Source organism: Oxyura jamaicensis, chromosome 14 (genome assembly GCF_011077185.1).
Source record: "Oxyura jamaicensis isolate SHBP4307 breed ruddy duck chromosome 14, BPBGC_Ojam_1.0, whole genome shotgun sequence".
NCBI lineage: Eukaryota > Metazoa > Chordata > Aves > Anseriformes > Anatidae > Oxyura > Oxyura jamaicensis.
This window is the reverse complement of record NC_048906.1, coordinates 8,573,700-8,588,288: the sequence shown is the minus strand read 5'-3', so window position 1 is coordinate 8,588,288 and position 14,589 is coordinate 8,573,700. Positions and strand designations below refer to the sequence as shown.

Here is a 14,589-nt window from a genome sequence, read left to right as displayed (position 1 = left end):
GGAGTGAAGTGAGGCCCAAATACCCTATGCGTGAGGGCAAGGCTGAGGCACATTGGCTTGAAGGTGGGTTTTGTTTACATGTCTTCTGTTCCTGGTACCTGACAGAGCGAGGTGCAGTAAAAACTCCTTGAAAATTGATATTTGGTCAAGTCCTGTCAGATCATACGCCTGAACTCCCTGCCTTGTTTGGAGGAATTATTACCTTCGGTGTGAAAATACTGGGTATGTGAGGAAAAGCGTTAAGTAAAATGAAACCTACAGTAGTTTCCACAGTAGTTAAACAGATAACTAGGTTTTCTGAATATTCCTCATCCACTTCCTGCAGTCACCATTAAAAAGAATCATCAGTAGGTTTCAGGATGATGAATCAGACATAAATATGGAGATTTTTTTTAACTTCTCTCACCTATGCGTCATCACGTCAGGTACGTGATCTTCAAATTGATTTATTAGCAAGAGGAATCTATATGGCTACATCATTTTTCATAATAAAACCATAAAACGTTAATGATAAAACTGTAAGCTGACATCTAAATGTACTCAAAGTAATTTAGGTGTACATGTTTATGATTAATAAGTTGATGCATTACTTGCAGAGGAAAAAAGATACAGAGAATACTGAGATGTAATTAAAGCACAGTGACTTCCTTATTGCACTGAACTACTTTTCAGAAAAACATTTTGTAGATATTCATGTTTTCACGCTGGTATATCAGTCTACAATATAACTAATATTTTCAATATTGCTATTTGGTTTTGTTCCTTTTCTTACCCCTAAGAATAAAAAGCAGAAAGGAAATATAATTGCTGATTATATCTCATTTAGCAACAGCATGTTTCCAGGACGTTTTTTCTTTCATATTCCTCTTCATAATGCCACAGCTTAAAATGGCTACTAAAGGTTCGCAAAAGTTCTTAGTGATTGTTTAATTCTGGGGCTTCTTGTGTTCAACGACTCTGTGTTTTCTCTGTGGTCCCTGCCACACGCAGGCAGCTCCTGGATCAGTACAGATCTACAGATAAGTCCTCTGCAGTCACGTCAGGAATGTTGCTTTGGGCAAAACATAAAGTAGGACCAGGAAACTTCACGTAACTCTATGCTGAATGTACCTGGTACAGGATAGACATGTTTTACCCAGTTTAGGAGCTGGAAAAGCACCATCCATTTGGTAAAAGTGATCCTCAGGCATTACAACAGCGCAGCTTCTGAACACGAAGCAAATTGGTTTGTTACTGATTCCCCAGTGGCTGGTAAGGGCGTCTTTAGTCAAACAAACAAAGAAACAAAATACCAGAGAGATATGTGTCATGCTAAAGGTGAAGAAATTCTGTATGTTCCATACTTAATTCAGCAACCTAGGGCTGGTATGAAATCCCCCACCCCAAAGCTGCTAAGTACTTTAGTGTGAACTCTTTTTTTTTTTTTTTTTTTTACCACTAGATGAGCCTTTCTGCAAACAAGTAAAGATGCAAGGTCAAGATTTTTCTTTCTCTGCTCTACAAATGATTAATCCAACAATCAATGTAAACACATCATGCATCTGAAACTAATTACTTTCTGTCCCTTTGCTGTGTTGCTATTGTGATCCGAGCCAACAGCAAGGCACGCGTTAATTCCTGGAGGGAAGGCAAGTGCCTGGGAGATCAGCTAGAAATCAAGTGACGTGTTCTGCGCCAGGTAAAACAAAAAAAAAAACAAACAAAAAAAAATCGTTTTGCTCTTTCCCTCTCTGTAATCTTCAGAAGCAGGACTTCACTGGAGACAGTCCGGGGCTGCGGGAGGAGCCGGCAGGGTGCAGGACGTGCCTGCTGCGGGACGTCGGGTGGCCAGCAGCAGGTGAGGGGTCCACGCTGCACTGGGGTTTCGGTGGGGGCAGCCTGGGGAGCCCCCGGGAGACCCTCAGAGCCTTGCAGCTGCTCTCCCATGCTGGGGCTGGGCGGTGGTTTCTTTCTGCACCTTGGGCTGGAGGAGTCACCTGAACGGCCAGAGAGCTGGCTGCAGTTTTCTAAGCTCGCTGTTAATGTAGAGGGATATAAGTCTGAAGGCTGGGCTGCATGTGTGCTCGGGGATGTGCCTGGCTTCTGCAAGGTGGGAGGTGAGAGGTCACCTGGAGCGGTGTCCTCACCTTGGTAGCAGCCCAGTTACATGGCACCTCGCAGCTTCAGCTCCCCGTTTGTCATTTAAGAACTTCTGCTGGCTTCAGCTGGAAGGGTTGATCCCACAGGGGATTGCCACTGCAATTTTCAGCCTTCCCTGATGTGTTCAGCGTGATGGGGAGTGCCATGTTCCAGTCTGTGAGGGGCTGCACCAGCCGTGCTGCGATCACCAGCTTGCAGTGTGACATAAGCTGCTCTTCCTTGGTGCAGCTTGTGATTTGGAGGCTGCATTTTCTAAAGAGCAGGTTGCGACTTTTGTAAATTGTAGAAGGTAAAGGGAAGTCTTTTTTTGTTTGGTTTGGTTTTGGTTTTGTTGTTGTTAAAGAGGCAGGGAAATCTCCCATTTAAGAAATCATGTTCTTTGTGGTTTAGCATTCTGTAACACCCTCAAAACACACAGGCTTACTACTTAAACATCTCTCTTTTCCTTCAGTCCCAGCATTACTTTTTTTTTTCTCCCTTTATCCCAAACCTACAAAAGGTAAATTCTTTCATGCAGAAGACTACATCCAAAGCCCGATCTTTACATCCAAGATTCATTGCTAAACCTCTGTCCCTCGAAACAGTATTTGTTAAGCAAATTGCAAGGAGTCAGTGGTACTGGGTTGAGGCTGTGCTAACTTCTGCTTCCACTGACCTTGTGTCACCACAGTCTCTTCAGAGACCCAGTGGCCTGATCCTTTTCCATGTAGTAGAAGCAACCAGTGTATAACTGAAGCTGTGCTCGAGAATGATGGCTCAGGTGTGGGTGCTGTGTCAGTCCCTGCCCATGTAAAACAGCCCGACACAGGACAAAGATGGCAGCAGACTTCCCGTACTAAGCAATGTAATGGAAATTGCATCCTGTTCTGGGCTAGCGCAAAGCAATCAATTATTTTCCTTTATTCTTTTTTCTCCTTCATATTCTCACCTCTTCTTTTCTTTTTTTTTTCCAGAGTAAACTTGTGGGACACATATGCTGGGAGGTCTCTTTTTCTTGCCATGAAAGTGGTGAGGTGTTGCGGTGTTGCTCTATGGGCTGACATAACAGGCACTAGCACTTTGTGGAGATGTCCCTGTTCATAAATTTGTGAAAAAGACTCTCTGACTTGTATAGTCCATAGGTTCTGTACATTCACTGAGGAGTAGAGCCCTAACATGCTAACGTTACACTGTATTCTACTTTAGCTTTGCTTTGTCTGAAAAAAGAAAAAAAAGTAGTTTATACAAAATTAGTTGTCCAGAGATTTGAAAACTGCATATAAGGATTTTGAAGAGCTAGGAGAAAGCCGTGATGGAACTGACTCTCTGCTCTGCTCACTGGTTCTTCCCAGACATTTTCTAGCTTAACTGACTTGCTAGAATATGGTGAATAGCTTTTGTTTCCCCTCAGGGTCATCATAAGTGCTAGCTGAGCAAATAGGATGAGATGACAATATCCTAACAGGAAGTTAAGCTAAAAATTACAAACAGAACAATGGCGTTTCTTCGGATCAACAAAACTGTGTGTCTTCAAAACCTTGTTTTGACTTAAAATGACTGTATGTGTAGTTTTCATGAGGTTTTCCAATTAAACTTGTGAAGAAGACTCCTGTAACTGATACTTCTCATTAAAGTATAATTTGAAGGTTGCATTTAAACTGAATAGGTGTCCATTGCACGTCCAGAATAAACAAAGCAAAACATGGAAACTGTTTTTGTAATCAGTATCTTCTGCCTCTAATAGACCTGGTGTGATAGGTTGTCTTTCTACGGTAAGCAGTAAAGTCAGTTCCAAACAAGTGATCTTGAAAACTACTTTTTTTTTTTTTTTTTTTTTTTGTAACTAGACATTTCCTTCAGATCTGAGTAGCTGGTAGTGTTGGTTAGTAGACAGACTTAACAAACTTGTTTTGCAAAGCAAGATTTAGTCCTCATATGCAAATAAGTTGATAGTTTGCAGTTTGGAAATTTAGTCACAAGACTGACTTGCACAGGTATGAAGTGATGCTTGCCTTAGCCTTTTTTTTTTTTTTTTCTTTTCATGATAATGATCAGACCATGAGCTAGGTAAAGTTTTTCAAGAGTCACAAAAAATAATGCGGAGTTCTGTTCACAGTTTCTCATTCTTGCTAATCTTTCCTCTCTCTGACAGGTAGACTGTTTTTACTCTTTAGTTCCCTATTCTAATTTTAGTAGTTAGGTATATTCCTGATTTCTCCTCTTCACCCAACACTTAAGTTTTCCCAATGGATTAAGTTGGCTACTTGAGGTAAGAAAATAAAAGCAACAAAGCATCAAAGCACAAGAGATTTGCTGTCAAAAGGATCTCTGGGAAGAGGGTTAGATAATACAATAAGATAATAAAAAATCATCACTGTATGTACTTCAGTCCATAACAGTTGTGCTTGTGTGAGCCCTTTTAGGTGGAAGAGCAGGTATTTGTGTGCTAGATCAGGGAGAGTACTATGAAGTATCAGAGGTTTAATCCATTTCCATTAAGTAAAAATTTTGAAGTGTGTGCCAAGTTCTCAAGACACTTAACTGGACACAGAAATTAAACTATATGCTGTAACCATTTTTTTAATATTTCAGGATCATGTTTATTATAAAGGCATCTAAACTCAGATGGAGCTGTAGAATCCGTCTTGAGACCCTGCAAACATTAAGTAGCTGTCAGTCCTTCTCCAAAAGCCTTATCTAAGCAACCACAGATGATAGAATTAGATTAGCTTCCAAACAAATTGATCAGGATGAAAACATTGTAGTGTTACTATATGATGGGGTAGGAGGAAATTACAAGACTACTAAATGGAAAGGACAAGGCAAACCAGTGAGCAGGTAAAAAAATGGATATACAGCAGATAAGAAGCTAAGTTCATCAGGCTGAAGCAGTAGCTGGAAACACTGGGAACAGCCAGCTGACAGCAGAGATAGTCCAGCAGTAGGATGTCCCTGTGTCAGATACACACTGTTCTGCCTGCTCCTACCAGCCTGCCCAGCCACTCTGCACCCTGCTCTCTCACATCAAGAAGACATGGGGGAGGACAGAGAGAATGGGATCTGTATACTTGTTGGGAGTTTTGAACTGTAGGACTAGGAAATACCTTCCTTTGTGAGCTCGAGGTTCAACAAGGTGTTGGGAGAGGCAACAGCATTGTGACAGTAGTGGTGATGCTGTCACCCTTCCTTTCCCATTTTTCTTACCTGTAATTTGACTCTGCAGTGGTAAACAAGTGAGTCTTTGCTGTGAACACATCTCTTTCACTGGGAAATCTTTTGTAGCTGAGGCATGGTTTGCATTACTGAAATTGACCAAAGGTCTACCATAATAAAGCTCTGTTATTATCTGTTGTGACAACAATAAAAGCACAGTAGAAAGCCAGTTAGAGGTGGCACTTGTCAGTGCAGACCAGGTACTTTGGCAATTTTCATAAAAGCTAACCTTCACTTCCCTGTATAATTCACACTTATTTCATGGCTAATAGGTCGATTTAAGATCCGTTTTTCTCAAATGGAGTGCTTGTTTAGCTCACAGGCTCTTTAGATTTCTGAGACTTCCTAGTTGGTTGCAGCTGTGTTGAAACAGTTGCAGTAGAGACAGTGGAAGAGTAGTGGTTAGCACCAGACCTTTGTTACTGATGCAACATGTAATCTAGTTTTAACTCCAGTCTGACTCTCAAACTAACTTTTCACTTCCAGAAATCAATCTGATATTCAGTTTGAAGCTGTGTGGAATGTGTTAGACAGGAGAGGGGTTCGTGAATAAAAATAACATATATAATGGTGAAGTACTGTTCAGTCCTAGCCTACAAAGTTAAAAGATCTTTATGCTAAAGGAACGCATTCCACCATATGAATCATTTTTTCCATGATTTCTATTCCCTTCATTCATCACTGTTAGGTAAACTATGATGTAGTTCTGCAATTTACCGTTTGCGTTTGTCTACAAGATTTGCACAAGCAGAATTTACTTTTATGTAATCCTTGTTACTGAGAGATTACAGGTAAATGACTTGAAGGTGTAGATGGCTTTCCTGAAACTTGATACCAAGACAAAGTGTAGTTTAGCGAGACAGCCATGTTTCTTTGATTAATATTTTAAAAGAGGATTAGTGCCTATAGCAGTGAATTACCCAAACAGGAATAGGTGAAAGTAACCCGGAATATTTTGTCATGGCTTTTGGTTTGTGACGTGAAAGCAGTTATTTTTTTCTGGGAATCAATTCAGAAGCGCAAGTTTGAACTGCTTGGAGTTTCCTGTTCTCTGTCATTAGAGTGTGTTGAATGATTTGAGCACCATTTCTCCACCTATGCTGTACCTTACTTACATATCTATGATTCTTAAGCCCACTAACCTTAAACCGTTCTGTTCTCCAGAGGGAGAGCACAAGATTTGTCTAGTTGTTTGCCAAAATACAAAATGTCATCCAAAAAAGTAGATGCCACCCTGCAAAGCATTTGTCAAACTTCTGCTTTCTTTCCTTGATAAATAACCTCTGTTCTTCAGCTATTTTATTTATATTTTTCTTCTGGAAAATATTGTTTTCAAGGGGAAGCCAAGTCTAAACTTCATAGCTGTTCCTGGAGCTATGATTTACTGGATCCAGTCATAGGTCAAAGAGAAGAAGGAGATGTTTTAGTTTCAGTATTACGTGCTTCTGGTTCTTTCCAAGAAACTATACCTGATCAGAAATTTATAAACTGCCAGTGCATGAAACCACAAACCAAACCAATAATGTATGTACCTGATTTGATAGGAAAAGTTTCTCATGGTTTTGGGGCGTGGGATGGAGGAAGAGGGTGGATTGGTGTGCTGCGTGTACACCCTATCTGCGCTACCTGTGTAACCCTGGCATGCCACTTGTACACCCTTAGCACACGTGCACATACACACCTCCAACCCACTCTGCAGCACTGTGTGCACCAGATATCACAATAATCTTTGGGTAAGTACAGCCTCAGACAAAAAAACGTGGGTTATGTGTGTTCTAGCTAGCTCCAAATTCCATTCAAGATTTAGGATCTAATATTTTCAGCTAGTAAGAGAAAAAAATCTCTAGTTTTTGCAGGAGCAAACTGCAAAAATTTGAATATGTCTCAGCATACATGGGGAATTTATTTAAAATCCTCTAAGTTTCAGGAGCATGGAAAAAACTGTTGTTTTATGTGCTGGATTCCTTCTTAGACTGTAAATGTCTCTGTGGATTTTTGCAGAAATCTTGGCATAAAGTGTGTCTTTCAACTCAAAGGAAAAAAAGTAGATAATGATGGAGCCCATGGACTGTCTGTCTTGGGCTTATTTGGGTGTTTTTGCAAGCCTAAAGTCTAGAGGTCTTCAAATGAAGTAAGAGAAAGAAATAATGGATGTATTTTTTAGTCATGCTAATCTGTTTCCTCTGGTTGGGTACACTTTAGTGGGCTGGTTGGTGTAGGTGCGTGATGCTTACTACCAGAACAGAGCACTTCTGGGTAGTGCTGGTTCTATAGAACCTATGTTTTTCTATCTTTTTTTTCCTATCAGCATGGTTGATCTCTCTACAATTTGAATGAAGATCAGACAAGTTGACGAGCTGGTTAGATCTGCACTCAACTCTCCAGCTGCCTTGCTGGCAGGCTTCCCAGCTTTCTGGATGGCTGAATCCGAGAGTTTGGCTTCCTGGGAAACCAGTGTATTTTGGGGCACTCTTTAAAGAGAGTTGTCTGGGAATTTTCCTCCTCTCAGAAAAGCATCTTTTCTTAGTTAGCTTTCCATTACAGTTTGAAATGTAAAATATTCTTAAAGAGGGAAATTTAGTTTTCCAGGCAAATTCTTGCAGAAGACCATCATTATCTTTTTCAAAAATTGTGTTTCTATGCTTTTTGATGGGATGTAAGGACAGAACATGCTAATTCCTGAAGAGTTTTTATAAAACTCAATATATATTTTAAGCTAGTTCTCAAAAGCTCATCAGGGGCTAAGTGGTTTTCTGTCAAAGGAAGCTTAGCTCTCAGGAGATTAAAACTTGCCATGACTTTTCTTGTAAGACCCTTAGATTTCCTGGAGCTATTGATGGTTTTCTTTGGGGATAGGAGGAGGAGGCTCTGCTTATTCCTTGTCTGATTACATGTGAATCTCACCCTGTCTCAGTAGTTTTTTGCCTGAAAAATAAAAGTTTTACAAAGGGAAGGCTGTGTTTACATTTTCTTGTTGGCAGGGATCAAAGTCCATTATTTACAGAAGCCAAGGGTGATAGAGCACATACCAATTGCCTGGTGTGCTTTTTTATTTATTTATTTATTTTTAACTGAATATTTGCTGAAGATGTGGGCATCATTAAAACATGCTGCATCATGATATAATGAAAGCGTAGACAATTTTCTAATTAAAATGTAAGAATCAATTATCTATGTTTACAAGGCAAATCTCTTTGCAAGTCATTATGCAAAACCTGGACAATGTTTTACAAATGTATGTCACACAGCATGATTTTAGAGTATCTGCCAAAATCCTTAGGTGTATAAATGACACGATAGTAATTTAAGAATTAGGGTTTTGACAAGCTTTCAAAAGCCTTAAAAAGACACTACAATTATCCATTTGGAAGATACTTTCCTTCATGTGATACTTTCTTTACTGCACTAAAAATTAGAAGTGAGAACCACTGAAGACAGAAAAGCTGGTTGAAAGGGTAATGTTAAATTAGATTCAGCTCTGTATTTCTAGGAGTGGAGCTGAGATTAAAGCATGGCATCTGATAGATTTTGCCAGACTTGTCCTTTGGTTTAATTTTATTTTTCTTCCCTGTTGTTGGATATCTTGCCAGCTATCAAACTTGGCATGACACCTTTAAGAGGAAATGCTAAAAATTGCTGCTTCTTCATTTTTTTGAGTGTGACTTCTGAATAATTTCAAGAATTGCTTGTTTAATATAGATTCTGTCTTTAATTTTAATATGAGGTTCTCCTTTTGCCAACTTAACTGCATACTCCCATTCTTGTAAATAAAGTTAAACTCTGACCAAGTCTGGTTTGTTTAATGGAATTGGAACACTCTGTAAGAAATCAAGCTAAGAGTGAAACTATTTACAAGATCAATACATTAAGTCATTAGAAGAGCCCTCATTACAAATGGTTCTCTAAACAATGTCAGCTCTGTACACAGCATTGATCCAATGTGTCCTGTGTTCACAACTAAGGCTTAGAGGTGCTGTTGCTAGTAGGGAAGTGGGCAGACTTCACCTGCTCTTTGGTTTTTGATACCACAGTGATCAGAAAAAAAAATCGTGTGTCTGGCTTTTCCTGTATGAAGAAGAAAGAGAATTTTTCTCCTTAATTTTTCAACATGTTCTTACTTGTCTGTCAATGCTGGGGAAACATGCTCAAGTTCCTTAGTTTTTTTGTAGAGATAGCTATAGAAAAATAGTTCTCATTTTACCTGCAACTTCTCATGGACCCTAATTTCTCAATGGTAAGTAGAATAAAATCAGAAAACAAAATTAGAACCATTTCCCATTTATATTGTTTCATGTTACTTGTTAGAAGAGTGACATAATCTAACTATTGTGCTAAAATGAACCTCCTTTCTTTCCATTTCATATGTATATGCATCTGTTTTGAAATTAGGTCTGAAATCCATCTTGTCATGAACATATTACTGAAGCAGCAGAGACAAAAATAAGGAAGATTTCTTCCCTCAAACCACAGACTTGTCATGTCTTATTATTACAATGAATCTTTTGAAAATCCAGACTACCACTTCTCAGAGACACTGGAAATTGATAGAAAGTGAGTTTATTTAATTCTGCTGTTGTGACTGTGCCATAAGAAATGCAATTATTTTTGTGCAGGGAAAACTTTTTTCCATAGTTTTGATCTGTGAAATTCTTTTAATCCTTCCTTTTTCTTGCATTCTCAGGCACAAATTTTTAAAGCTGACATCAGGAAGGTGGCATTTAAGAGAAATGGCTTGCTTGCTTTTTACATATTCCTAATTTATCAGTTAAATTTATTTTAGGATTTATGGCATAGATGTCATGGATATTTTTTAGTTCCAGTAATTTTCACAGTGTGTTATCATCTTGCATGTCCTTGTTTTCCAAGCACTTACTCCTGTTTAGGCAGACTCCATGCTAACTTCAACTGGAGAAAGTTTTAGTCTTTCTAATTCAGTTGATGACCAAACCTGAGTTATGACGTTGAAGTTCTAAATACAAAATACCTTTTAGTATCTGAGTTTGTACTCAGATTTGATGATAATAGGTAACAATTTTTTAGGGATATCTATTGAAAGGTTTTTTGGCACTCAAGTTTTTCCTTTTTATTGCTCACACAGCAGGAGATCTCAAAGGAATCTGTTACCTCACCAAAACCCCTATGATTCTTCACCATATGGTATCTACGGAGAGCCCAATGGAAGAAGAGAGAATTACTCTCCAGACATACCAATGGCCTCTGTGAGACATGGCTCCGAATACAGAGAAAGTTTTCCAAGAGCTGATGTCCAAAGCAGAAGTCCATATGGAAAATTCTATGGTATGTAATTTCTCCTATCAACAATTTATATAAACATTGAAACAAATTATGGCTCACGCTATCCTGAGGGAGTCCTGTAGCTCCAGAACGCTCAACTGTCTGCATATATTTGTACTTGGTGGCGGTGGTTTGTTTGTTTGTTTGTTTTGTTTTTTCCCTAGAAAGGAGCTCTGATAATATATTAACAAGTAACTAGTGTAGTAACAGATTGGTAAATACTGACTTTTATGGAGTGCACGATTCATTGAACAGTAGGATATACATAATAAAGAGGGAGATTTTTCTTTTAATAGGATATATTGCCATGTTTGTAGTAAAACTGTATTTGGTCAAAAGGCCTGATATTCCCTTTGTGTAAATAATTCATAGCAGCACACGACTTTCTGTATAATTCTGATTTCCTTCAACAGATAATCATTCCTTTGAGCCTGAGCCAGAATGGGCATACAGCCCACCTTCTCCCTTCCATCCGTTGGATGGCCCCTATGCTTCCAGTTTTTCCAATGCATCGGAAGGTAAGATACAAGGGTTGTGGTGAATCAGAATACTGAACATTAGTCTCACCCTCCATGAAATAATGAAAATTATAAAAGTCTTCTTGTTCCGGTATGAAGGTTTTCACGTAAGGAAAGGAATCAGAACACACACATTCTATTTTACTATCCTACATCACTGTAGCTGAATTTTTCAATATCTTTCTGAAAGTGATGACCTTTGTTCCTTGAGGAATGAAAGCTGTAATACCTACCCATTTTAACTCAAACTCATGGTAAGTGGGTCAACATAAAAAATAAAACAAACTCCAACTTATACAGTTATCTGAAAAGATTAATTGGAGGAGGAAATAAGGGGAGGATAGGATGCATTTTTTGAGACTGTTTTTAGTGAAATTGTCTCTCTGTTGTCTAAAATTGTTGTCTGGACTATAACAGTAATTGGAGATTTATGTTCATTAAAATATAGGTGGACTGAAATAGTACAACCTGAGTTCCCTTTTAGCCTAGCATAGCAGTTTATTGTTCATTTTCTGGGTAGGAACTGTTCTTCCCATATCCTGTAATCTTACTGTTACAGTCAGTTTGGTTCCTGCTTGCTGCTTCTGGAATGTAACCAAGAGTTCTTTTCTGCAATTGTAACCTAGATGCATTGAAAGAACCTTTTTTTCTGTGCGAAATTCTTCTGTTTTTTCCTCTTTTTATCATAGGAACATGATTTTTAATTTAAGATCTGATTTGGCAAAATCTTGTTTGTATTAAGGTGTAACAAATTTTATTGGTATTTTGTCTTGCTCTGTAAGTGACTATAGAGATAGGACGTTTCCAAACATAACTTTTTCCACAGCTTTTAATACCTGGTAGGAAGGAGAGTGTGCCTTTCCAACATAATCAACTAGGGGTTGAATGTGTAGGTGCTGAAAGTTCAAGAAGTACCTCCACAAGAAGATACAGTTGCTTTTCTTTTTCTGATTTGTTTTAGTAGCTACAATGGAAGTTGGCTTAAGGTAAAAATGTCAGTAACATCAGGACACCTTTAGACCTAAACAGTAAATATGGTTGGGGGCCTGCAACTTGTGCATCAACTAGCAGACACTTCAGTCAGTGGGGGCCTTCCAAACTAGAGGGTTGAGCTCAAAAGAGGGGTGTAACATTGATCAGATTGGCCGTTAGCTTACTGGGGAGCCAAAGTAAGGAAAGCTGTGGCCAAACTCATTGGCATCGTAGCTGGAAGATAGATGCATTTAAGGAATAAAGTTTGAATAATTGAATGAAAGAAGCTTAACATATTGAATACCTTGAATACAGGTTGAATACCTTGAGAACAGCTGCAATTTGGCCCCAGGGAAATGGAAGCTGATAGATATAGTCAGCATGATTGAATGTGATTCTGAAACAATCTCTCAGTCAGTAGAAGGATTTTGAAAGAGAGGAGGTGACTTCTAGGAAGAAAACCTTCAATAATCAATTTAATATTAAACAAACAGTAGACAAGTGATAGTTATTTTTTAACATTCAGTATAGTGCTATTTCCATACATCTGTATTAGGGTACTGGTGGTGGTAAGGATATTCTGAGCAGTATCATTAAGTCTCAGAACCTGTCATATGTTAGTGGCAGTGAAAATGGGGAATACTAATATATCAATTTCAGATTTTTGATAAAAACTACTGTTTTATCATCCCAAAATTTGGATTTTTTTTTTTTTTTTTGTGTGTGTGCAGAAGAAAAGTTAGTTGAAAATCTTGCAAGTATGTCCACCCATGAAAGGATTAAAGCAATCCAGAAAATGCCAGAGACCATGAAAAAAAAGAGAGAAATCAGGTAAAAATAGAAGTTTATCTGTTTAGCTTTACAAGCAGTATAATGTTGACATCTAGTTATCAAGCATAGGTTGCCATCGGCTCAGCTTGAGTTTGTCACTTTGAGTATGAAAGAGCTGAAAGTACTTTTTTGTTCACTTTTTAAAAGTTAACATCTTGCAAGGAAAAATAATGTAAAGATGTTTCAATGTCCATTGTGTGAGTGAGAAGAATCTCTTATGTAATATAAAATGAAACAGCAAGGCAATGCCTTTCAGCATGCAGGAAGACTTGTGATTATTATTCAAAGGGAACTTGGGTGTTGGCCATTGCAAATGAAGAACAGACCACATGATCTCAGCCATCATTTTGTCAAGTTACATATATTTATTTAATATATGTGAATATATATATATATATTTCCAGCAATGAGTTAGTGGAGGGGCTAGAATATGCTGTCATAACTCAGCTTGTAATGGACAAGAGCTATGGTATCAGCTAATGCAAAAATAACCATCAGAACTGTCTCCACATTCATGAGCACATGTGTTTGCAGTAGCTTCTTTGGCTTCTAGTTTTAATTACAACCTGTACTATAATGCTTGTCACCCTCTGCCCTGCTCTTCCTCAGGAATAACGTTCTTAAAGAAATCACAGAAAAATCAGGGAGACGCGGTACTCAGCTTGACTGCTGTACACAGTGCCTGCGCAGAACAGAAGTGGTAAGTGTCAGACATTTCTGTGAGTTACAATCAAGTAAACCACTACAGCTGCAGTGCTATTACCGTCTCCAGAGGTATTTGGCAGCTTGCTTTCTTACTGACGAAAGAACCAATTCATTGCTGCCGTGTTCATTAGTAATGACTTGCATTATAGTAGCCATTAGGAACACCAGTTCAGCATCTTACAGTGCATGCAGTGGGGGAAATATGTTCTTATGATCAAAATGGAGCTGTAAAAATGTGAGGTTGTATTATGTGAATTTGAGGCCCGTGTAAGACTGCTTACTGAGGTTCATCTCTCTCATATCTTTAGTCTTTTAGACAATTTAGAAATAGCTTGTCAGAACATTTTCACCAACTGTGGTTATGGCACAAGACTCTGAAGATCATTGGTGGCGAGTTTGGAACAAGCGTTCTTTCGTATTTTATTTTCTTGAAGTGGCTGCTAAGTTTCAACATCTTCTCATTCCTCATAAACTTCAGTTTCATCACAGTCCCTCAGTTTGTTGCAGCAGAACCAAATAACCTTTCATTCACGGGTCTGGAGCTGCTCACTGGAGCTGTAAGTATGTAACAATGGATTTGTTATTACTCTCTGCAACAGATCTACTTTAAAAAATCATGACAAAGTGAAGAAGCAATTATTTCTTCTTAAGAGATTGAGTTAAATATTTATATGACTAGAAATGATAGTTAGTATGCATTTGGAAAAAACAACAACAACAACAAAAAACAACAACAACAACAAAAAAACTACAACAAACATTAACCCAGGGTGGAATTCATTCTGATGAATGTGTCTTACTGCAAATGATTGCTGTGTTCAGCAATATATCAAGACTTTTTCATTGTTCTCTAGAAAGGAGTGGAAATCAAGCCTCCTGGAGGTGGATATAATAGTCTTCAGCAGAACATTTTTCCCGTGCTAATTTCCCTCTAAAA

At 38.4% G+C, this 14,589-nt stretch overlaps 1 protein-coding gene across 5 annotated transcripts in view; it reads left to right on the top strand.

Annotated features, from left to right (window-relative positions):
• The first annotated feature begins 44 nt into the window (after positions 1-44).
• Positions 45-14,589, top strand: part of TMC5 (transmembrane channel like 5) — a 28,284-nt gene continuing 13,739 nt past the window's right edge. Inside the window, exons 1-8 of one of the 5 annotated variants that reach the window (XM_035339164.1) lie at positions 45-63; positions 1,600-1,678; positions 9,721-9,882; positions 10,430-10,629; positions 11,040-11,144; positions 12,848-12,947; positions 13,557-13,647; positions 13,961-14,209. In XM_035339164.1, coding sequence (XP_035195055.1) covers positions 9,809-9,882; positions 10,430-10,629; positions 11,040-11,144; positions 12,848-12,947; positions 13,557-13,647; positions 13,961-14,209 — 819 coding nt within the window. In that variant the 5' untranslated portion in view covers positions 45-63; positions 1,600-1,678; positions 9,721-9,808. Of the gene's footprint in view, positions 64-1,534; positions 1,679-1,701; positions 1,838-9,407; positions 9,566-9,720; positions 9,883-10,429; positions 10,630-11,039; positions 11,145-12,847; positions 12,948-13,556; positions 13,648-13,960; positions 14,210-14,589 lie in introns of those variants that run through there. The other 4 variants (XM_035339168.1, XM_035339166.1, XM_035339165.1 and 1 more) reach the window with 4 other exon arrangements.